The sequence below is a fragment of the Mustela lutreola genome, chromosome 1 (genome assembly GCF_030435805.1).
Source record: "Mustela lutreola isolate mMusLut2 chromosome 1, mMusLut2.pri, whole genome shotgun sequence".
Taxonomy (NCBI): Eukaryota; Metazoa; Chordata; class Mammalia; order Carnivora; family Mustelidae; genus Mustela; species Mustela lutreola.
In genome coordinates this window covers 120,763,270-120,788,548 of record NC_081290.1, presented here as the reverse complement: position 1 = coordinate 120,788,548, position 25,279 = coordinate 120,763,270, and the positions used below count along the sequence as shown (strand labels likewise).

General features: G+C 36.7%; 1 protein-coding gene across 11 annotated transcripts in view; it reads left to right on the top strand.

Moving 5' to 3' along the window:
• PTPN13 (protein tyrosine phosphatase non-receptor type 13) overlaps positions 1-25,279 on the top strand; it is a 213,786-nt gene that overhangs the window by 126,876 nt on the left and 61,631 nt on the right. For all 11 annotated transcript variants that reach the window (XM_059173332.1, XM_059173335.1, XM_059173333.1 and 8 more), the window contains 8 exons: positions 6,144-6,363; positions 10,753-10,827; positions 10,961-11,135; positions 13,233-13,386; positions 13,653-13,791; positions 14,736-14,888; positions 17,808-17,990; positions 20,951-21,113. In XM_059173332.1, the coding sequence (XP_059029315.1) occupies positions 6,144-6,363; positions 10,753-10,827; positions 10,961-11,135; positions 13,233-13,386; positions 13,653-13,791; positions 14,736-14,888; positions 17,808-17,990; positions 20,951-21,113 (1,262 nt within the window). The remainder of the gene's footprint in view (positions 1-6,143; positions 6,364-10,752; positions 10,828-10,960; positions 11,136-13,232; positions 13,387-13,652; positions 13,792-14,735; positions 14,889-17,807; positions 17,991-20,950; positions 21,114-25,279) is intronic.

The window sequence follows — 25,279 nt, the reverse complement described above, 5'->3', positions numbered from 1 at the left end:
GGGAAATTAACAGGAAATTATGAGTCAGATACAGCAGAATGAGTAATTTTTTGATTCTGAGTTATCAAAAGTGTCTTTCAGTGACCAAAAAGGATATTCAAAGCTGTTTTCCAAAGAACATCTCTAAGTTTTTTCTGTTAACTTTTGAAGTACAGTTTATACATAATACAATTCCCACTGCTTCTGTGCCTATCTGCTTGACGAGGTAACCTATTTTTCTAACTTAAAGCAACCTACTTATTCATTCTTATATGATCCAGATTTTCTTTGTTTTTTGTTCATGTGTTTGCTTTGTTTAGGTTTTATTTTTTATTTTGTTGCCTCTCAAACGTTTTAGCCTTTATAGGAACACTACCAAATATTGCGTTGAAAGAGATAAACTGATAGTCATTTTTTCTACCTGTTTGTAACTCTGGTATAAAATAATTTGAACAAGAAAGCTAATATATTTAATAAATATATTAGGTGCAAGTTAAAATGTATAGATTTATATTCTTATTATTGTCCTTGACCCCTCACTAAGTGAGATTTTGTCATTTTGTCATTTTCTCAAGAAGTGATCGCTGTGCACCTACCATCTATGGGGAACTTTTAGGTACTGGAGATAGAATCATGAACAAAACCAAGAAAAAGTGTCCCTCAAGGAATTTCTAGGGCTGAGAGATAGCGAATAAACTGTTAAAAAACAAGTGAGTAATGCACCATCAGATAATGATGGTGCTTTAAAGAAAAATAAAGCAGGCTAAGGGGATAGAGAGTGCACACAGAGGGAAACTGATCAACAAAGTGAAAAGTCAATCTACTGAATGGGAGAAGATATCTATAAGTGATATTTCTGATAAGGAATCATACCCAGAATAGATAAAGAAATTATACAATTTACACCAAGAAGAGGCCAAGTGATCTAATTTAAAAATGGACCTGAATAGACATTTTTTCCAAAGAATGGACCTGAATAGACATTTTTTCCAAAGAACACATATAGATGGCTGATAGGCACATGAGAAGATGCTCAACATCATTAATTATCAGGGAAATGCAAATCAAAACCACAATGTGGTATCAGCTCACACCTGCCAGAATGTCTGAAATCAAAAAGACAAGAAACAAGTGTTGGCTAGAAGGTGGGGAAAAAGGAATCTGGTGTACAGTTGGTGGGAATGTAAAGTGGTGCAACCATTGTGGGAAACAGTATGGAGAGTCTTCAAAAAATTAAAAGTAGAAATACCATATGATCCAATAATTCCACTAGTGGATATTTACCCAAAGGAAATTGAAAACACCAGTTTAAAAACATATTTGTACCTCTGTGTTTACTACAACACTATTTACAATAGCCAAGAAGTGGAAGCAACCCAAGTGCCCATCAGTAGATGAATGGATAGAGAAGACACACACACACACACACACACACGCACGCACCCTGGAATATTACTCAGCCATAAAAAATAATGAGATCTTGCCATTTGCAACAACATGATTGGACCTAGAGGGTATTATGCTGAGTGAAATAAATCAAGCAGAGAAAGGTGAATACCATATGATTTCATTTATATGTGGAATCTAATAAAACGAAACAAATGAACAAACAAAACAGACACAGACCTTAATACAGAGAACAAACTATTTTTTTCTTTTTTTTTAAAGACTTTATTTATTTATTTGACAGAGAGATGTCACAAGTAGGCAGAGAGGCAGGCAGAGAAAGGGGGAAGCAAGCGCCCCACTGAGCAAAGAGCCCGATGTGGGGCTGAATCCCAGGACCTCGAGAACATGACCTGATCCAAAAGCAGAGGCTTAAACCCACTGAGCCTACAAACTATTGATTATGAAAGTGGGGAGGGAGTGAAATAAATGAAGAGGATTAAGAGGTACATTCTTTCAGTTATAAAATAAGTCACAAAAATGAAAAGTACAGTATTGAGAATATAGTCTATAATATTGTAATAACTTTGTATGCTGACTATACTTGACATGGTGAGCATTGAGTGATATAGAATTGTCATAACCCTGTGTTGCTCACCTGAAACTATACCATTGTCTATCAGCTACACTTCAATACTAAAAAATTAAATTTAAAAAGACATTTAAAAAAAAAAAAAGGAAAGCAGGATGAAGGGTAGAGAGTACAGGGTTGTGATGTCAAAGTTCTATTTTACATAGGTAGGGTGATTAGAGGAGGCCTTTCACAAGGATTATATTTTAACCGAAAACTATTTTAAGTGACAGGGTGAACTATGAAGATATCAGGAGACAGAGGGTTCTTTCCAGGCAAAGGGAATGTCAAGAGCAGAGGCCTTGCATTATGAGAGATGTGCTGTATGTCAGAGGAATACAGGAAGGACATGTGGGTGCAGCAGAATGAGAGAAAGGCAGAGTGGGTAGTAACCAGAATCCAAATCGTCTCATACCTCAGGAGCTTAAGTGAACACTTTGGACGTATGACGGGAAGCCATTGGGTGGCTTGAAAACATAGATGTGATTTACAGTTAGTAGGATTACTCTGTTATGTTCTCTGAAGAACAGATTACAGGAGTAAAAGCCTAGTTAGGAAGTAATGACAGTGAGACCTAGCCCCACATCCATTTGGATGGCTATAGCCCAGATTAGATTGCTTGTGATAGAGAAGAGTCAGATATAGATATTTTCAAGGTTGTGTTTTCAGGATTTGCTGCTCAATTATATAGGAGATTTGTAGGATAGAGAAATCAAGAATGATCCCCAGCTGTGTTGTGAAGCAACTGGTGAATGAGGAAAAATTGGACAAGGGAAAAAATATCAAGAATCTGATTTGAGACATAATAGCCTAAAGATGCATATTAACATCCAAGTAGAACACTCACCTAGGCAAATAAAATTAGAATTTAGAGGAGAGGCTGAGTTATAGGCATATATAATGTAATTAAGGCTATGAAAGTAGATAAGATCATGTAGCTATGGAGTATATATGGAGACTAGGAAAATCTGGAGGTTTGAGCACTATTGTCGTCAAATACTAGGAGATTAGAAATGAAGGAGGCACCAACAAAAGAGCCAAAAAGGAAAAGCCAATAAAGTAGAAGGAAAATAAAGAGCATGGTTTTCCAGAAGGAAAATATTTTAAGACTAGGAAGGACTACACCTGGTGGCTCTGTCATTTAGGCATCCAGTGTCTTGATTTCAGCTCAGGTCATGATCGCAGGGTCATGAGCTCAGCTCCATGTCCTACAACATGCTGCTTACGGAGCCTGCTTAGGATTCTTTCTCCCCATCCCTCTGCCCCTCCCCGCCTCTGAAACAAAACAAATGAAAAGAATAGGAAAGACTGAGCAACTGTGTCTTTTGGTGCTTAGAGGTCAAGTAAAATGAAAATCGAGGATTATCCTTGGACCTTGACAACGATGAGGTCAGTCATTTCTGTGAACAGCTTTGGTGAAATTGTAGGGACTAAAACTGTTGGTCTGAGACCAAGAGGGTGGGAGATGAAGTGGAGATAAAACTTAAACAATGAGAAGAAATTTACTCTAAAAGACAACAGGGAAAAAGGGGATAGAGTCCAAAAGAGGATGTACAACCAAAGGAGAATTTTGTTTTTGTTCTGAGCAGGAAATAGTACATCATGTTTGTAGACTAATGACAATAACATAGTTTTCGATAGTATGAATGCGCGTGAGGGGATAAGTGCAAGGGCAAAGTTTCTGAGTAGGAGAGGGGATGGAATTCCATGCCCCGGAGAGGTGTCAGACCTCTGAAAGGCTGCAGGAGATCCATTACCGTTACAGAGGAGAAGACAGAATATATGGATGTATATCTGAAAATTTTGGAGGCATGGGTTGAGGAAGTTTTTTCCTGATTGCTTCTTAGTTCACCGAGAAAATGAGGAAAGGTCATCAGTAGAGAGAAAGAGGGAGAGAGTATTTGAGCTTTGAAAAGAAAAGGGAAGGCGAAGAAGGTATAAAGTAGTCCTCTAAGAAAATGAGTTACCAGACAGCGCTGAGAGCCCAGTGAGATCAGTCAGCATGGTTCTGCAGTTTCTTGAGAGTTTAGTTTGTCTGCAAAAGAGTGGTCCCAGGGTCCTGGGATCGAGCCCCGCACCAGGCTCCCTGCTTGGTGGGAAACCTGCTTCTCCCTCTGCCACTCCCCCTGCTTGTGTTCCCTCTCTTGCTCTGTCTCTCTCTGTCAAAGAAATAAGTAAAATATTTTTTAAAAGAAAAAGAGTGATTTTAATGATGAGCCTTGGAATTCAGTGTAAGGGTAAAAGATGGGTAATAGAGAAAGTGGTGGAGTCAGTGAATTCTTTGAAGAAGGGTATTAGAGGTAGTGAGCGAAAAAGATAAGATTTATATAGAGAGTTCATTGGAGGATGGAAATAGAACATTTTTAGAGGTAGTGCAGTTACTGTTTATAGGCAACACAACCTTGGAAGTAGATGACTGGCTGGCTGGCGTGTGGAAGGCTGGAGTGTTGGAGGACTCCCCCAGCCTCTGTAACACAATCTTAAATGATAACAGGAGTCCTGATGTCAGGTACTTAAATGTCTAATGAATAAGAGAGAGTTGACCAGTAGGACAACTGAATGTCTAAAGCAAAAGCAGAGCGGGGGAATAAGTGATTTCATATCATGTACTTCAGGGAAGCTGGGGGCTCTTGTAAGTCAGCAATGGTCTGGAAGCAGAAATAAGAATTAAGGGGAATCTAGGGGCACCTGGGTGACACAGTCAGTTGAGGGTCCAGCTCTTGGATTCAGCTAGGGTTGTGGTCTCAGATCTAGTCCCACGTCAGGCTCTGTGTTCCACATGGAGTCAGCTTCGGATTCTCGCTCCCTCTCCCTCTGCCCTCCTGCTTGTACTCGCTCTTTTTCACTGTCGCTCAAATAAATAAATAAATCTTTTTTAAAAATATGAATTAAGGGGAAACTCTATCCCATCTGCAGGCCCAGTGGTACAGGACTATAAAAATAAACAGCCCCATCTGAAGAGAATTGCAGTGGAATCAGTTTCAGAGGATGCTAGAATGTTTTTTGTTGTTGTTGTTGTTGTTGTTTTAATTTTTTTATTTTTTTATAAACATATAATGTATTATTAGCCCCAGGGCTGCAGGTCTGTGAATCACCAGGTTTACACACTTCACAGCACTCTCCGTAGCACATACCCTCCCCAATGTCCATAACCCCACCACCCTCTCCCGACCCCTCTCCCCCTGGCAACCCTCAGTTTGTTTTGTGAGATTAAGAGTCACTTATGGTTTGTCTCCCTCCCGATCCCATCGTGTTTCATTTATTCTTTTCCTACCTCCCAAACCCCCCACATTGCATCTCCACTTCCTCATATCAGGGAGATCATATGATAGCTATCTTTCTCCAATTAACTTATTTCAATAAGCAAAATACCCTCTAGTTCCATCCATGTCATTGCAAATGGCAAGATTTCATTTCTTTTGGTGGCTGCATAGTATTCCATTGTGTATCTATACCGCATCTTCTTTTTTTTTTTTTTTTTTAAAGATTTTATTTATTTGACAGACAGAGATCACAAGTAGGAAGGGAAGCAGGCTCCCCGCTGAGCAGAGAGCCTGACTTGGGGCTTGATCCCAAAACCCCAGGATCATGACCCGAGCAGAAGGCAGAGGCTTTAACCCGCTGAGCCAACCCGGCGCCCCTATACCACATCTTCTTTATCCATTCATCTGTTGATGGACATCTAGGTTCTTTCTATAGTATGGCTATAGTGGACATTGTTGCTATAAATATTTGGGTGCACGTGCCCCTTCAGATCACTACGTTTGTATCTTTAGGGTAGATACCCAGTAGTGCAATTGCTGGGTCATAGGGTGGCTCTATTTTCAACTTTTTGAGGAAACTCCATGCTGTTTTCCAGAGTGGTTACACCAGCTTGCATTCCTACCAATAGTGTGGGAGGGTTCCCCTTTCTCCATCAGAGGATGCTAGAATGTTTAGAGAAGAGGTGGAGCATGTAGATCTATCCAGTGGAAACAGGACAGCATACAATTATCAATAAAATAAAAGTAGGATTGAAATGTTACTGCAGGGGTTCTTCTGAGATGACTAAATAAAAATTGTTTAAATTCATGATATGTTACTTCACCTGTTTTTCTTTCTTGAATTAGACTAAAATAATTGTTTTCTTCTCTTTTCTCTGTAATAGACAATATGAAACACCCCTTGAAGGCAATGTAATTAATCAAGAGATTATGCTAAAACGGCAAGAAGAAGAAATGATGCAGCTGCAAGCCAGAATGGCCCTTAGACAGTCTCGGCTGAGCCTGTATCCAGGAGACACAATCAAAGCCTCTATGCTTGACATCAGCAGGGATCCCTTACGAGAAATGGCCCTTGAAACAGCCATGACCCAAAGAAAACTAAGGGTAAGTTAATTCTCAGATTACTGCATTTAAACATGATCTCACAGAGAAATTTCTTTTTTTAAGTTTTTACTTAAATTCCAGTTGGTTGGGTACCTGGGTGGTTCAGTCTGTTAAGCATCTGCCTTCAGCTCAGGTCATGATCTCGGGATCCTGGGATCAAGCCCAATGTCAGGCACCCTGCTCAGCGGGGAGTCTACTTCTCCCTCTCCCTCTGCCTCTCCCCCTGCTCACGCTCTCTCTCTCTCATTCTCTTTCTCTTAAATAAATAAATAAAATCTTTTTTTTAAAATTCCAGTTAGTTAACATACTCACAGGAAAATATTATGCAAAACACTTTTAAATTCTGTAGGTGTCCTAAAGTTGCCTGTAGATGAAATCGAAATTCCATAATAATTGCACTGGTGGGGGCGCCTGAGTGGCTCAGTGGGTTAAAGCCTCTGCCTTCAGCTCGGGTCATGGTCTCAGGATCCTGGGATCAAGCCCCGAATCAGGCCCTCTGCTCCGCAGGGAGCCTGCTTCCCTTCCTCTCTGCCTGCCTCTCTGCTTACTTGTGATCTCTGTCTGTCAAATAAATGAGTAAAATCTTTAAAAAAAAATTATTACACTGGTGTTAAATGTTGGTTGCTAATAAATATTTAGCTGTTTCATTATTCTAATAAATATTTAGTCATTTCATTATTCCACTTTTTATGAGATGGATTTAGGAAAAGATATTCTAAATATACTGTTTATTTTAAAAGTATATTCATGATCCTTAAAGTCAACTGGATTTATTCAGTATTGTATCTTTTAATATTAAGAAATTTATTATCTCACAAACCAAGAAAATCAGGAATAGAGAGTGAAGGGTTGGTTCAGAAGTTCAAGAATGTTATCACGTATATTCGAACTTTCTGCTCTGCCATTCTCAGATTTTTGATAGTGACTGACTTTGTAATCAAAAGATGATCACGTGAGCTTCAAACACGTATCTTTGTATTACAATATTGAAAGACAAAAGGAAAAAATCTGTGTCTTATATATCAGGGGGGATTTTTTTAAATGTGTTTATTTTTCTTTCAACATATGTATTTTTCTAAACTAAGCTTAAAAAGAACAGTCCTCATGTAAAATATCTTGAACATTTTACAACTTCTATAGTATTATTGTTAAGAGCTGTCAAGTACTTCATTATATGAATTTATCATGTACCATGATTTCTTCAGTTTCCAGTTATTGGACATTGAAAATGTTTCTTTTTTTCTTTCAAAGTTTTTATTTATTCATTTGAGAGAGAGCAGGAGTGGGGGATAGGAAGGAAAAGGGAAAGGAAGAAGCAGACTTCCCACTGAGCAGGGAGCCTGATGCGATGAGGGACTCCAAACCTGGCTCAATCCCAGAACCACAAGATCATGACCTGAAACAAAGGCAGATGCTTAACCGACTGAGCCACCCAGGCACTCCTGGACACTGGAAATACTTCTAATTTGTTATTGTTGCTATTGCAAGCAATGCTTTGATGAACATCCCTTTAGCTAAATCTTTTCAGGTAACTTCCTCCAAATAGAATAGCCAAGTGAAAGGCAAACACCTTTTAAAACATTTGATTTGTCTTGTCAGATTGTGCATCAAAACATTTGTACAATTTTATGCTTCCTGTGATCATGCCTCTTTCACCATAGTCTTACCTACCCAGGATATTGTCTTTCTATTCTTTTATCATCACCAATATAATACATGAGGCAGTATCTTGTTTGTAATGTCCCTATACAAATAATTCTTCAAACATGAAATAAATAGTAGTAAATGTGATAAAAATCTAGGATGAATTTTTTTCTTTTTAGTTCTGCACTGTGTATTACCCACATTCTGTTTTGGTTTTTTGTTGCTTTTTTTAAAGAATTGTCTTTTTTTTTTTTTTTTTTTTTAAATGAACATATTATGTATGATTAGCCCCAGGGATACAGTTATGTGAGTCGTCAGGCTTACACACTTCACAGCACTCACCGTAGCATATACCCTCCCCAGTGTCCATAACCCAGCCACCCTCTCCCTCACCCCTACCCCCAGCAACCCTCAGTTTGTTTTGTGAGATTAAGAGTTCAAATTTGTCTTAAAAGCATGTGTATATATATATATATATATATATATATATATATATATATGCGCTCTGGAGTTGATAGAATTCAAATTTCCCTCATTATTTTCTAAGGAGAAGAAACAGTACAGAGTGGTGAAAAATGTTTGAACCACAAATTCCAAGACTTGGTTTCTATTGTTAATAATGCTGTTAGATGATTTTAGCCAAATTTTTAAACCACTTTGTTCTTTATTATGCTAATTTTTTAAATGTGGAATTGGGTTGTAATTTATAAGATATTATCTACGTTTAATGTTGCTCGAGTCCAATAAAATAAGATTAAGGAGAAAGGAAGAAAGTCCATAAGGCCTCATTGATTTGTCATTAACACCAATACCGTTGTCAAAATTAAACACTAGGCAGGATATCATACGAAATAGTGTGGGCTTCTAATGATTAAAGGAATGCATAAAGCATAAAGAACACGTACATATACAACTTTTTCATAAACTGTAATTTCAGAGAGCTAATGCTGAACATGGCTCATTAGAGATTCATAAATGGTATTCTGTGCCTTTACAGTATGCCACTGTTACGTGCCATCTCACTAAAAATTTGTGTTGCCTTTTAGGCAGTCAGTTTCTGGCTATTTCAATAACAAACAACTCTTCATCAAAGACTTACTGTATCAGTGACTACAGAATGTGAACTGTTGGTCCTCAAAAGACCACGTGTTTTTTCCGAAAAGAGCAGAAAGTGTATGTTTTTGGTGCTGCAAAGTAGTGTTAGTAGTTGAAGGAACAATCATCCCATTTAATTAATGTTCTTTCCCAAAATATAAGTATTTAATTTTTTCCTTTTTTTAAAATTTTATTTATTTATTTAACAGAGACACAGCAAGAGAGGGAACACAAGCATGGGGAGTGGTAGAGGGAGAAACAGGCTCCCTACCGAGCAGGGAGCCTGATGTGGGCTGGATCCCAGGACCCTGGGATCATGACGTAGCTGAAAGCAGATGCTCAACAACTGAGCCACCCAGGCGCCCCTAATTTTTTCTATGTTACTTTTGGTTGCAGATGCCTTTTAACTTGTTTATATACTGTTGCGTTAGTTTATCTGTATTGGATTCTATATTTCCCAAGGCAGACCATTTTCATTTTTTCTGCTCTATTTCTGTTCTCATTTAAAATGTGTCCTACTGGTTCGTTGAGTATTAACAAACCCTTAATGTTAAAGTTTTACTTAAATGGTATCTGTCACCTGTTCCACACTTGGTTAACTGGATAGAATTCCAACACCAAGCAATCAAGGAAGAAACCAACAAAAATAAAACTCCAGTAACCTTCATAAGTGCAAACATATCATGTGCATTAGTGTATACGAGCACACACACACACCACCTGACTTTGGCCCCAAGATTAGCCATTTCATTTTACTTTTTGTCCATTTGGACCTAATCTCCCAGTCTGTTCTGAATCCTACTCTCACCTGGAGTCTAACATTTTAAGTAATTTCCTCAACCAGTTATCCACTCTTGGCAGAAACTTCTGAATATTCAAGACATGCAGGGAAGAAGTAGATTAAGAAGGAGTAAATGAAGTGTGTGGACTCCACTTTCCCCAGCTCCTCAGTCTCCCCTATCTCCTGAGATAATGTTTTCTCACTGGAGGCAGCAATGGGGTACAAAGGCTGATATCTGTAATATCCTTAGCTGTCAATTACTTATAAAAAAAATTTAAAAAGACAGTGAGTGTCACAGGCTTCCATGCACATGATTATGAATGGATATGCATATTTTATAATTACAAAGTAGATGTTGTCCTTTGACTACATTTATTTTAGGATACAGGGAGTGTCACTCTCTAAAGGAAAATGAGACTGTGTTCAATCACTTCACACTTTAGCAGTACTAAACCAAATCTTTATCATGAGCTTGATAACTCTTCAGTAATTAAGACTACTACTTCTTTTTTTTTTTTGAGACTCTTGAGTTTATCTGAAGGCCAAAAAATGAAAAACTTGTAAAACTGTATGAAGCAAGGCTTTACATTTGACATCACTGGTAGAAAAGGAAACTGAGGAAGAACTTCTGTTTACATTTGGTGTAGGGCATATTCTATTCCTGTTCTTCATAAAATCCACCATACTTTCTTATTTAAAGTTCCTACATTTGTTTCAGATCACCTGGTTCTGTTGTGGTGGCTTTACATGTACTTTATTATTATTATCATTATCATCATCATCATCATCATCGTTATATTCTTTGCCTGTTAAGGAAAGACCTAGATTAAAAGGTAAAAAACTGTTGATTCTACTTATGTAATTTGCAGAATTTCTTTGGCCCTGAGTTTGTGAAGATGACGATTGAACCATTTATATCTTTGGATTTGCCAAGGTCTATCCTTGTAAGTAATAAAACCAATTTGTGTTACTCTTGGAAAATAATTTCAGTAATGACTTTTTAAAAAGCAGTTAAAATTCTTATAAGGTTTACTTTAATAAATGTCATTCTTTTTTTTTTTTTTTTTTCAATCGTAGGCCAAGAAAGGGAAGAATGAAGATAACCGAAGAAAAGTAAACATAATGCTTCTGAGTGGGCAGAGACTGGAACTGACTTGTGATACCAAAACTATATGTAAAGATGTGTTTGATATGGTCGTGGCACACATTGGCTTAGTGGAACATCATTTGTTTGCTTTAGCTACCCTCAAAGGTACCAAGATATTTTAAGTTCAGTGTGCAGTGTGAAAACTTGGCAACAAACTGACTTCCATACCTGTTATTGCCCAACTTGTCTTGGGAAATGTTAACTACATGAACACATCAGCATTGAGAAGGAGTTAGGTTCATTGTTTTAATAGCTTGTCTTTTAGAGTCTTCTCTACCTGATGGTGAAGATTTTTCTTTTGCTCAGTATACTAAAGTGGATTTTAATTATTATATTTTGGGGATCATTATATATGTCAATTACCTACATATGTACTCTAGATACTAGTATCCTGCTAATCTGAATTTAAATATATAGCAGGATCCTATTTCTGAATCTCCACATCAGCTTCTTTAGCCAACTATCCTTAAAACATAGTGTCTTTTTTAAATGTTTTCACTTCATGACGGCAAATACATCATTTTACGTATTTTTTAAGCTTTACGTATGTGCCCTGAACTTTGTGACATTCCCAATGGTCTCAGAGCATAGTTTCAGTAGAAATCACTCCTATTTATCAGTTAGAATTTCCATAGCTTCTTACTGCTTTGAAGTTGGGCGTTACTAAATCATTATATTTATAAATTACTCTTCAATATATCAAATTCCTATTTACCTCAAAATTTAGCTTAGAGAACAGAGTACGGTCAGTTGCAGTTGAGGATCAAATTATCTTAAAACCCTACAAGATTAGGATAATGTCTTCTTTGTCACAGAAGAAATGTTTCCTTCAATTTAGTTTATTGAATTCTCATTTCTTAAAAACTAATAGTTCACTTTGTAGAGTCATCCAATAAACATTCAATTAGTGCCTACTAATGTTCTGTCACTTTACTAGTTAAAAGTTTAGACTAATCAGGTAATACCATTCATACTAATAATTAATCACAATTTCTGTTTGTAATACACCTAATTTCTGGAACATTCTGGATAAGTCAGATTTTATTGAATAAACTTTTATTTTGAGTCAATAATATTTAGATGGAATTATAGAATGAAAAAATAAAATGATGAGGGGCACCTGGGTGGCTCAGTGGGTTTAAGCCTCTGCCTTCGGCTCAGGTCATGATCCCAGGATCCTGGGATCGAGCCCGACATCAGGCTCTCTACTCAGCGGGGAGCCTGCTTCCTCCTCTCTCTCTCTCTCTCTGCCTGCTTGTGATCTCTATCAGATAAATAAATTTCTTTAAAAAATCTTAAAAAAATTTTTTTAAATGATGAGTATTTTTTCTTCTAGGTTTCAGTTGAAAACTCAGTAATAGATTATGCTGAGTGAAATAAGTCAAGCAGAGAGAGTCAATTATCATATGGTTTCACTTATTTGTGGAGCATAACAAATAGCATGGAGGACATGGGGAGTTAGAGAGGAGAAGGGAGTTGGGGGAAATTGGAAGGGGAGGTGAATCATGAGAGACTATGGACTCTGAAAAACAATCTGAGGGGTTTGAAGTAGCGGTGGAGTGGGAGGTTGGGGTACCAGGTGGTGGGTATTATAGAGGGCACGGATTACATGGAGCACTGGGTGTGGTGAAAAAATAATGAATACTGTTATGCTGAAAATAAATAAATTCAATTTTAAAAAACTGCAAAAAATAAATAAAAAATCAAATAACAAATAACAAAAAAAGAAAACTCAGTAATAGTAAATAATAACTAATATTTATTGAATGCTTACTATATGCTGCATGCTTTACCAAGTGTTTTATATGCCTTATATCATTTGATCCCTACAGTAATACAATAATGCAGGAATTCTCACTATCCTGATTACAGACAAGAAAACTAATGTCTAGAAAGGTTAAATAATTTATTCAGTGTCATGCAGATAGTAAATGATGCAGTGGAGTTGAATCCAGTTCTGTCTGCCCTTAGAACCCTCAGTCTTAAAAGACTCAGCCACGTCATATTGCCCCCACTGTATGCAGTTGCCCTCAGCATTCCCTGCCATACTTCTTAACAATCTTATTTTATTCTTTTTTTTTTCTTATTTTATTCTTATGTGGAACTATTTTGTGCAAGTCAGCCCCCCAAAAAAAAATCACAAAGGAATCAGAAGAAAACATTGAAGTATTTTTATCTGAATGTTTTCTCATTCTGTTTTAGATAATGAATATTTCTTTGTTGATCCTGATTTAAAATTAACCAAAGTAGCCCCAGAGGGATGGAAAGAAGAGCCAAAGAAAAAGAGCAAAGCCGCCGTTAATTTTACTTTGTTTTTCCGAATTAAATTTTTCATGGATGATATTAGTTTGATACAGTGAGTACACAAGTTTCTTTTTTTGTCTTTTTGGCTTCTGGTCTTTGGACCCTTTAGTTTACTGATACTGAGTTACTTGAATATGATCAATGAAAACGTCTTCTCTATCATCAAAGAAATATTTCCTTCAACATAGTTTATTAAATTCTTATGCCTTAAAAGCTTGATAATAAACCATCTTAGGAACTCAATTTATATGCCAATAATAAGAATCTCTCCAGATTCAAGATAAAGCATAGATATTTAGTGTGCATTTGCTTTTCTAGACATACCCTGACCTGTCATCAGTATTATCTTCAACTGCGAAAGGATATCTTGGAGGAGAGGATGCACTGTGATGATGAGACTTCTTTATTGCTGGCATCCTTGGCTCTCCAAGCTGAATATGGAGATTATCAACCAGAGGTAGGATTTGGTTTTTCTTCTCCAGGGGCCACTTTTATATTGATATTTTTATCCTCGGCATAATTAAAAAGTGAACCTGGTTGATGTGTTTGCTATTTAGGTCTAGAGTTGTTGTTGGGGTTTTTATTTGTTTGTTTGTTTTTTTAAGATTTATCTATCGGAGAGAGAGAAAGAGTGTGAGAAAGGCAGAGGGAGATCAAGTAACAATCTCAAGCAGCCTCCACACTGAGCATAGAGCTTGACACAATGTTTCAGTCCCACAACCCTGAGATCATGACCTGACTTGAAATCAAGAGTCAGATGCTCAACCAACTGTGCCATGTGCCCCAAGATCTGGAGATTTTTGAGGCTAGTTTGGTACCTTAAAGTGACTAGGTTCCCCATGTACATTGGTATATAAAATCATACAGTGTAACTTTCTCTCTCTCTCTCTCTCTTTTCTGTGTAAAATTTCTTGCTTCACAATTTCAGGATATCTAGCATTTACCCTTCCTTCTCCCAATTTCTAATTAATGGATACTAGGCACAAGCCAAATCTGGATCAAAGGGGTCATCTGCCTTCCACATGGTCCATGCTGTGATGGGCTGAGAAGCTAGCAGAGTTCACTGTACAGAGAACAGATGTTTGTGACCAATCATTCCTGAAAAAAGTGGATCTGAGAGGAAGCAAGGGACAAGAATCAGTGCCACTTGAGTAGCAAACTTCTTAACATTAACCTCAACTGTAGCGACATTTGGCCCTTGTTGTCTGTCTCTTTAAGCTTGCTAATCAGTTCAATCATTTTACCTCACTGGATGAAAGAGAAAGAATGATACATTTCCTTTAAAACTCACTCCTCAGGGAGAAGTCTAAATAAAAGTGTCTTGCCTCTTGGTTGAGGCAAGAACTTTAAGATAGAAGGAAGAGGGCAAACAATTGCTTATAAAAACATTCTCTCTTCTAGGTTCATGGTATGTCTTATTTTAGACTGGAGCATTATTTGCCTCCCAGAGTGATGGAGAAACTTGATTTATCCTATGTAAAAGAAGAGTTACCAAAATTGCATAATACCTACGCAGGAGCTTCTGAAAAAGAGACAGAGTTAGAATTTTTAAAGGTAAGCATGCAAAATTACAAATGATAAAGTTTATATCTTTTTCAAAGTAAGCAAGAAATGGAGGACATATGTATCTAAAAGCTCAAGTGCCAATAACTGATACTATGAATTATCTCACTTATTCCTGGCTAAAACCATGGCATTTTAATTGTCTTGTGAAAGAGAGGACTAAAGCTCAAAGAGCAAATGTAATATTCCCAAAGTCAATGGCTGGTATGTGGAGCAAAACTGATTCGAACCCATACCTGGTATGACTACAGATTCGCTGCTTTTATTCAGTTCCATACTGAAAATACACTATAAATGTATCAAGATACATTGTGAAGAAGTAACAGCTGAATTTTTTGACTGGCTATAAGAGGGGAAGTCATATGGATTCTAGAATTATTTTGCTTTGTTTTTTCTTAAAACGCTTAAAATACAATTACATCCTCTAAAAATAGTGTTTCACAAATGCCGACTAATTCAGATAATGAAATGGGATCAGAAAAAATGGCTTTATGGTTCCAGATCTGCCACCAGCTTTCTTTGAGACCTCAGATAAACTGTCCATTTACAATCAGGAAAAATAGTATTGTGTTAACTTCCAATGAGAATAGCGAGTATAGTATTCTGTTGAGAAGACAAACTTTCAGAACATTCTCCTGATTTAGCTCCCTAGTATGTAACAGTGTGCCTTCCATTTGCTCCATATTGAAGGGAACTAAGGTTCCCAGCCCTACAAGTATCTATGAAGGGGTTGCACTCATCCACTTACATCACCTTTAATCTAGGGTTTGTGCTAAAACATATAATGGGGTTTGTTTTATTTAAGTTGAGTCAACATTTAAAGACATTGAATTATGTAGTTATGTTTTCCTTTAGTTACTACATTTTTATACTTGAAGGACATAAAAAGTTATATTTTTATTAATAAAGGTAGAAAGCAGATTAGCATAGTGGTAAGAATTTGCTTGGGAATTTGTAGTCAGACAGTCTTGCATTTGAATTCTTGTTTCAACCAGCTCTGTGAACTTGGACAATATATTTCACCTTCCTGAGCTTTAGTGTTCTCCCTGTAAGTAGTGTGCTTAACGCATAAGTGGGTTGCCCTACTCCTTGTAATAATATATCCTGTTACTCCATTCTCTTTAACATTAGCATCTTTCTTCTAACCTGAGTTTTTAAAATCACATTAATACACCTTTCTAAATTTATACTTCTTTTACATCTTTCTGCAAATCATGCTCTTTGGACCGAGACAGCAAGGCATCCCATATCTGGTCCTTTAAAGACAAAGATTTGCCAGATATAAAACATTTCCAACACCAGAAAACTTCCTTGTGTCCCTTTACAGTCAATCCCCCACCACCACTGTGCCAGCCCTTGGCAACTACTGATCTTCTATCACCATAGTTTTTTCTTGTCTAGAATTTCATTAAAAGAATTATGTATTATGTAGTAGTCTTCTGTATCTGGCTCTTTTCACTTAGAAACAATAATTTTGAGATTCATCCATAATATGACGTGTATCAGCAGTTTTTGTTGTTGGTGGTTTTTTTGCTGTTGTTGTTGGGGGGTGGTTTCTTGTTGGTTTTTGTTTTTTGCTGGGTAGTTTCTCTTTCTACAGATACACAACCTATTTATTTTTTCATTAGTTGATGGATATAAAGCTTCCGTAAACTTTCAAATACACATTTTTATGTGAGCATATGGTTTTTACTTCTTTTGAGTGATTACCTAAGAGTAGGTTTGCTGAGATCTTTGGGAAACATATGTTTCACTTTATAAGAAATTGCCAGATTGTTTTAAAGTGGTTGTCCAATGTTACAGTACTACCAGTAATGTGTGAGATTTCTAGTTGCTCCACAGCCTCAAAATACTTGGTATGCTCAGTCTTTTTAACTATAGAAATAGGTAAGTAACAGTATATCATTGTGGTTTTAATGTGTATTGCCCTAATTACTATTTATGGTGAACATCTTTTCACGTGTTTATTTGCCATTCATGTATCTTCTCCATTGAAGTGTCTAATAAAATCTTTTGCCCATCTCTGTATCTGGTTATGTGTCTCCTTATTGCTAAGAAATACATGCTTTCTATATGTTCTGGGTACAGTTCCTTTCTCAGATATAAATATGTTTATCTCTCAGTATGTAGCCTGCCTTTATATTTTCTTTTCCCTTTTATTTTTATTTATTTATTTATTTATTTATTTATTTATTTAGAGAGGGAGATTGAGAGGGTAAGAGAGAGAATCTTAAGCAGCAGACTCCCCACTAAGCACAGGGCAGGGCTTGATCTCACAACCCTGAGATCATGACCTGAGCTGAAATCAAGAGTCAGACACTTAACTGACTGAGCCACCCAGGCACTCCATTGCATTCATATTTCTTATCACTGACTTTTGAAGATCAAATGTTTCAGTTTACCAATTTTTTATTCTATAGTTTATGTTTTTTTATGTCCCACAAAGAAATTTCTTTCAAATCTGTACCCACAAAGATTTTCTAAGCTTTATGGTTGTAGTTCCTGTATTTAGGTCTATGACCCATTTGGGGTTAATTTTCATATATTCAGTGTAATAGAATATATAAGATTCATTTTCTTACCTGTGAATACCCATTTGTTTCAGCACTATTTGTTTTGTTTTGTTTAATTTATTTATTTGACTGAGAAAGACAGCGAGAGAGGGAACACAAGCAGTGGGATTGGGAGAGGGAGAAGCAGGTTTCTCACCTATCAGGGCTGGATCCCAGGACCCTGCGATCATGACCTGAGCGGAAGGCAGACGCTTAACGACTGAGTCACCCAGGCACCCCTCAGCACCATTTGTTGAAAAGACTCTCCTTTCCATATCAAACTACAGTGGTACAACTTTCTATATCTTTGTCACCTTCTACCAAGGTACATTGCTATGATATGCTACTATTCCAACAGGTCTGCCAAAGACTGACAGAATATGGAGTTCATTTTCATCGAGTGCACCCTGAGAAAAAGTCACAAACTGGAATATTGCTTGGAGTCTGTTCTAAAGGTGTCCTTGTGTTTGAGGTTCACAATGGAATTCGCACACTAGTCCTTCGCTTTCCATGGAGGGAAACCAAGAAGATTTCTTTTTCCGTATGTCCATTTAAACTCCTTTTCATTATATTTTAAAATACGTGTTGTAACCTATTAATTGATTATCCTTAAGTAAACTTTTGATTCTTCTATTCAGTAGGGCTAATACATTTTAAAACTATTTAACTCTTCTCAGTTGTAGGAAGTATTATTGAGATTTTTATTTGGTCTTAGTTTTATCAGGAAGTGATTTTTAAAAGAATAGTGTACATTCCTAGCTGGTTACACGCTCAATTAACTTAGTTAAATTACAACCAAGTTGACTTTCTATTAATTCAGAACGTATTCTGAGTTACTAACTTCTCACATGGAGAAATCTCTCTAATATATATTTAAAAATAATTATTTTAACCCTAGTAAATTTTGTCTAGCTTAATAGTGGTGCCCTCACAGCAACTATGTTTGAATTTCAGCAGACCAGAGATTTATTGGATTTTATGAACTAAAAAAATTTTTCATGTCCCAGAACTTTCTGTACTTTTAAGTTTTAGTGTATACTCCATGTGGAGATAAAGTTGTAGAATATCATGTTTATGAAAGATAGTAAGCCATAAAGGCATATTTTGATTTTGGAATTCATTGGAGTTCTGAACACTGAAATGCAGTTGGGAAGCCAAAAAATATGTTAAGATACATATTTGTTTTCTTAATGGTATACAAGGACTACTGAGATCTCTAAGGACTACTAGATCCCGTATTTGGGCTAAAATAGAGTCCCGCTAGAACACTGTTTATAAGGATACCAAGCTCAAGGTCCCAACTTACTCTGGTTAATTTTCAACTTAGAGACCTTTGAAATCAGTTCTAGACTTGATGGTTAGTGGGTTGGTTTCCTGTGACACCCAGAGGTACCACTAAGATTCCCAGATAATAATGTGTTCTCTCAGGAAAGCCCAGATAGCCTCATCTTCCCAAGACTGTCAAGACCAGGAAATTGCCCTGGTATAATTTACCTTCCCCAGTGGAAATGCTGGCAGAGCAAATATCTGGAGGAAAGCTTAGATTAATTAACTACAAATCTAATTTGGACCGATTTAAAAAAGGCAACAATTCAAGTAAATTATCTAGCATTCAGCTCTCTGTTGTTTGCCAAGCTAGCACACCAGCCCTGCCATATGTAGAACTAGCTGTGATTAGCTCATTTTTAAAGATCTCCAGTAATAGAGGAGAGATCACATTCCCACGCAGACTGTTCTTGTGTTTAACAAAACTTGTTTATCCCGAGCTTCCTCCTCCAACACAGAGCCCTTTTAAACACTCCTTTCCCCCCACCCCCACTAGCCTCTGGGGAGATGGAAATGTCACCCTCCTTCGCCTTTTCTCATCTCTCACAACTGAATTCCCGTGGACACATTTCTTGTCCAGTTTTTCAGTAAACACACAGAATATTCTTATAATTTGTTTCGAACCTGTACAGCTTTACAACTTTGAAGAACAATGTCCTAGGGAATTACTTGACAGTGGTTATGTTTCTTTGAGAAAAAAATTCCCCAACTATTTCAATTCACTAGGTATGCTACTGCTAGTCAAGGTACTAGTTTGGTGCTACTGAGTCTTTAATTCCACTTTAATACTTGCTGATTTCCTTTTTTAAGAAAAAGAGAACTGGGTCCCAGAGATTTCATTGGCAACATATTCAGATAGAATTTAATAACCTTATTTTGCTTTTATTGCATTGATTACATATACTTTTTTAAAGATTTTAATAATTTATTTATTTATTTGCGCTAGAGAGAGAGAGAGAGAGCATGAGCAGGGGCCAGGGGCAGAGGGAGAGAGAGAAGCGGACCCCCTGCTTAACATGGAGCCCCGTGCAGGGCTCGACCCCAGGATCCTGGGATCATGACCTGAGCTGAAGGCAGGTGCTTAACCAACTGAGCAACCTGGGAACCCCGATTACATATTTTTAATACCTGGATTCTATTTATGGCATAGTGGTTTTCTATTTATAGTTTTAATATAAAGTTTTAGTGAATTTATATAAACAAACTCAATTTAAAAATTTATAGTTTAATAAGACCAGAAATTTTGAAGAAGGCAAACCTGCACAATTGAAGTTGGAGTAATACTGTTATTGTGTCATTTGTGAACATCACCAAATGTCTCTGCATTTGAAGACAAGGGACATGAGTAGAGGGAATAATTTGCACAGTAGAAGCAGCCAAGAGCTAGAGTAAAGCCTAATTGGATTTAAGTAATTCTCCAGAGACATTAGTCTTAGATTCCTAGCATGCTGAATGCTAGTCTTTTAAGACATACAGATCATCTGCAAGCCTCACCCCAGAGGTTGCAACATTTTGGGATGCCCTCTTACACAAGACACATTTATTTCTCAAGAAACATTGAAAAGATAACACTAATTGGTGGTTCTCCTGTTTCCCCTGAATTTGAATGCAAGAATCCCTCAGTCTCTAAAAATTTGATGTGTATTATCTCTCATTCCAGCAGCCATGTTACCCGGTGCCTCTCTATTCTCTCATTTTCTTTTAACTTCTCACAATTTCCATACCAGCCTTCAGGCCATCAAGATTTTTTTTGGCAGAATCATAGCTCTTATATATCAATAAATCAATTTTTTTGAACTTCATTTTCGTACCCAAGAAGAATATATTTTTATAATGTCTTTTTCAAATAGTTACGGCATTTACAAACATTGCAATATAGTAAAAATATCAATAATCTCATAAAAAGAAATTTTTCTCTTGCTGGTAGCTTATATACTGTCTGACTTAAGCTATAATATTTAAAAGTGACACATGATATTAATTTGATTTATTTGTTGAATCTGTTATAATAACAGGGTCCTGTTTATACTAGATGCAGGTCAAGGAACACTCATGCTTAATGAGTGTTAAATGAAAAATAAAAATAGTATCTGTACTTACTAATTATTGGTTACAGAATTCAGTCACATGGTAGGAAAGCATCCTAATTATTAACACCCCTGATTAATATTGTAGAAAAAGAAAATCACATTGCAAAATACATCGGATGGAATAAAACATGCTTTCCAGACAGACAACAGTAAGGTTTGCCAGTACCTGCTCCACCTCTGCTCTTCCCAGCATAAGTTCCAGCTGCAGATGAGAGCAAGACAGAGCAACCAAGATGCCCAGGATATTGGTAAGGAGAAACACATTGTGCCAGATGACCAGGGTGCAAGCTTGGTTTTTGCCACAAATTTTAAAAGACTTTCTGTGTCTAGGATGAACATTACAAGGTATATAGATGTTAAATGACTAAGTCAACTTTTTATAGGTGCCACACATGAAGATGGGATTTCAACTTCATGTTCATTTTGAAGACAGCCCCCCAGATCAGTCAGGGAGTACCTGTTGAAATGTCTATTTCGTGCAAATCATGAAGCTAACTGATGTAAATAAGGCATTTGGGTCATAGTCTCTACTCATAGTAGAATTACATACTTTCGGGGAAGGTAAAACCAACGTGCATGAAGCAATAATACACATTAGAAGGTCCAGGTTTTAATAACAGATTAGATCATACAGACTACATGATCTGCAGTAAGAGAGGGGGAGATCAGAGGCCAGAATACTGCAGTGGTGACACTTGAACTGGACTTTGAAGGACAAAAATAACTAAGATAAATGGAAGGGCTTTCCAGGTGAGGGTAAAAGACACAAGAAATGAGGTAGGGGGCAAGGGGAGTGTGCACCCAGGACAGCGAAGTTACGTACTATAATGGTTTGGAGGTGGCAGATTTCCCACCTGTTACTTTTACTTGAGTGTGTCCCTCTTCAGAGACTGAAATCAGTATAAATGCTCAGGAGAGTGATTTCAGTTCCTTTTGAAAAGGAACCAGCAGAAGAAACTGATTCAGCTCTAAAAAATATATCTCCAAAAATAATAATAATAATAATAAATAATTAATTAAAGATTTAAATATATATATATATATATCTCCAACAGAAATGAAATATTTAAAGCTTACTCTGGAACACCACATGTAGAGATTAAAGTTATACAAAGTCTAGTTCTGCATAGTAAATTCTTGTAAACTTCTGTGAAATACTCTGAAGAATTAGATTTTTAAATTTAACGGAATAGCACTGATGACCTTGTGCAGAGAGTCCTGTGAATTCTGTATCCAAACTTTCTCACATCCTGAAATCGTACAAAAAAATGTATTCCCCATTAGATCAGACTGGGTGATGGCAGCCTATGACTAGATGTTTCTCAGCCTTTCAGAGTTAAGACGGTAGGGGTGTATGCTTATTAAAAATGAAGATTCCAGAAACCTACCTAAAACTTGGTGAATCACCATCTTTGGGTATTGGGTCCCTGGAATCTGTGTTTTAACAGGCTTTCTTCAGTAATGACTTTTATGCATGCTAGAATATGGTAACTACTGCTATAAAGTAATCTCATTATTCCTTTTCTTTACCTACTTTGCTCTGCCAAAAAATTATATGCTCTTGCATATTTAGAAGTGCAGTGAAATATCAAACTTGTTAGAGCTATCAGTATTCCTACTTGGATTAATACTCTAGTCAATAACAAACCAAAATTAAACAATTGAAAGTTGCATCCTTACAGATGTGGTATAACGTGCTATTATGAAAACAGAAGACAAAACTACAAAGCCAGCCTTTCATCCTCAGCATTTCTTATACTGAAGAACAAAGTAGTAGTTAGTTAACAGCGTGAACTCTGGATCAGACTGTCAGGATCCAAACCTTGCTCTATTATTTATAAGCTCTGAAACCTTCGGCAGGCACTTAAACTCAACCTTACTTCTTGTCTGTAAAATGATAGTCATAATGATAATACCTGTATCATGAGGTTGTTGTGAAGATTAAATGACTTCATGCATGTAAGCCCCTTCAAGGTGCCTGGCACAGAGTAAGTATTGAATAAATATTCATTATTGTTATCTTCACCATCGTCAACATTGTTTTACCAGTACTACCACTAATAGAAATAGTAGTAGTAATATAATGACCCCATAGGAAAGTAACTGATTTCTAGGAGTCTCATTTTCCTCATCCACAAAGTGGGAATACCCTATGTATCTCACAGGTTTGTGCCAAAAAACACAACAGCTGTGTATCCTTGAACTCATATGAGAAAGCACTTTAAGATGGTATTATCTACCTCTTTTCCCAGATTTTGTTAAACCGTTAAAGGAATTGTTTTGTTGTGGGGTTTTTTTGTTTGTTTGTTTTTTTGGTTCTAATGGCATAGAAGTAACTACCTGCCTACTTACCTATCTGTACTAGACAAGTGAAAATAACTGGTGTTGCCCATTGGAGGTTGATGGGTTAACAAATGTATGTTACTTCTTTAGCATTTAGAATGTTGGTGCTAGAATCCTAGAGGCCTTTTAGTCCCAAATTTTACTGATGAGAAAACAATATCAGAGCACAGTGTCTCACCTAACCTAATAGAGGTCAAATGAGGCTGGAACCCTGACCTCTTAATTTTTATTTGATGAGTTTTCAAAAAAACTAATTTGCATAGAATGAAAAAAATTTTTTTTTAAGATTTTATTTATTTATTTATTTGACAGACAGAGATCATAAGTAGGCAGAGAGGCAGGCAGAGAGAGAGAGAGAGGGAAGCAGGCTTCCTGCGGAGCAGGGAGCCCGATGCGGGGCTCGATCCCAGGACCCTGAGATCATGACCCGAGCCGAAGGCAGCAGCCCAAACCACTGAGCCACCCAGGCGCCCCTGCATAGAATGAAATTTAGATTAATAATCATTTATTGAGCACTTACTACTTGGAAGAGATGATGCTGAGTGCTGTGAAATAACAGAAATTAATGAAGCCGCTGTCCTCAAAAGAGCATACCGTTAAGTTGATGATAGAAGGAAATACCAAACCGTACAAAGTATTGAATGATAGCAAAGCAGAGATTAGGTAGTGTGGATGGCAGATTCCGTGTAGAACAGCCAACCTTTGAGTTCAAATCTGAAACATTGGTATGAGGATGTAGATTCATTCTAATGTCCTTTCCCATCCTGGCAATCCATACTGGAGTCCTTTCCAGGTGAAAGGGATGAACAATAGATCAGATAAATGGATGGTTTATGCTCCCATTCAATGAATACGTGCAGCATCTTAAGTCTTCCCCAGGACTAGGCTGTGAATGGATTTGTCTGGCATAATCTTGGGTATGTTTACAAAACAGTCTGTCCCTTTTTCTACCAAAGTGGGGTCTACATCTTCCTTAAGGGTGACAAAACCTGTTGGGTATAAAGGCATTTCCTGGTAGTTGAGTCTGTGTAAGACTCAGTTTTGCATCTTTGATTACAGTCTGCTCTCAAAGCAAAAGAAAATAAAAATCGTGTGATCTGCTCTAATAATACTGTATTTTAATTCTAAAACATTATAAAATGTTTTAATTTGTTGTCCATTTCCAATTCTGTGAAAGGACATTGAATTTTCATGTTGACAATGAAACATGTTTATTTAAACTTCATTCTGATGCATTTTAAAAATCTTCATTGTTTTCCTATCTCTTTATGCCTGACATAAACTATTAATTATTAATAGTTTAGAAGTAATTAGAAGGTAAATGAAACAGAATTTAAAGATCTAAGTCAACAACATTTGACTTTTTTTTAAAAGGAAGTTTTTGCAGCCGTTTTACATAGTGGTCAAGCTGTATTCCTTATAGTGTGCAACACAGGGTTGGTACTTTCTATGAAGGCACCAAATGGGGAGTGCCTTGGAATGTGGATTACCAATGCATGAACTAAATCATTTGAAATTTTGTGCTCCTGGCCCTTTATTTACTTGAAAGGATTTTGATGCTAAAATTCTGTGATACAGTGCTTTTGTTGATAGCCTCAAATATTGCCATGACATTGGCTCTCACAAAATAGAGGAAGTCAAGCATTTGTCATAGAGTATCTCTAAATTGAGCCTCTAAAAGACTTTGGGTGTGTATTTAGGAGTGAAAGGAATTTAAGCATAATGAGAACCCCTGCTCCTTGATCCCATTTATTAACCGAAGCCAATAAAATGAAAGAAGGCATGTAATACTTGATTCTCCCATGGCTCTTGTGCCTCAGTTAAATCATGAAAAGTCAACCAAGTGGGAAGGTGAGTTTGGCATAGTAATGAAATATCAAAAAAAAAAAAAAAAAAACTCATTTTCTGGCACTGGGTGTGGTGCATAAACAATGAATCTTGGAACACTGAAAAAATAAAATAAAATTTTAAAATAATTTTCTGTAAAAGCTTTTTTTCTTCTTTTTTTGGTAACAGTTTTATTGAGACATAATTCCCATGCTCTATAGTTTGCCCACTGAAAGTATACAAT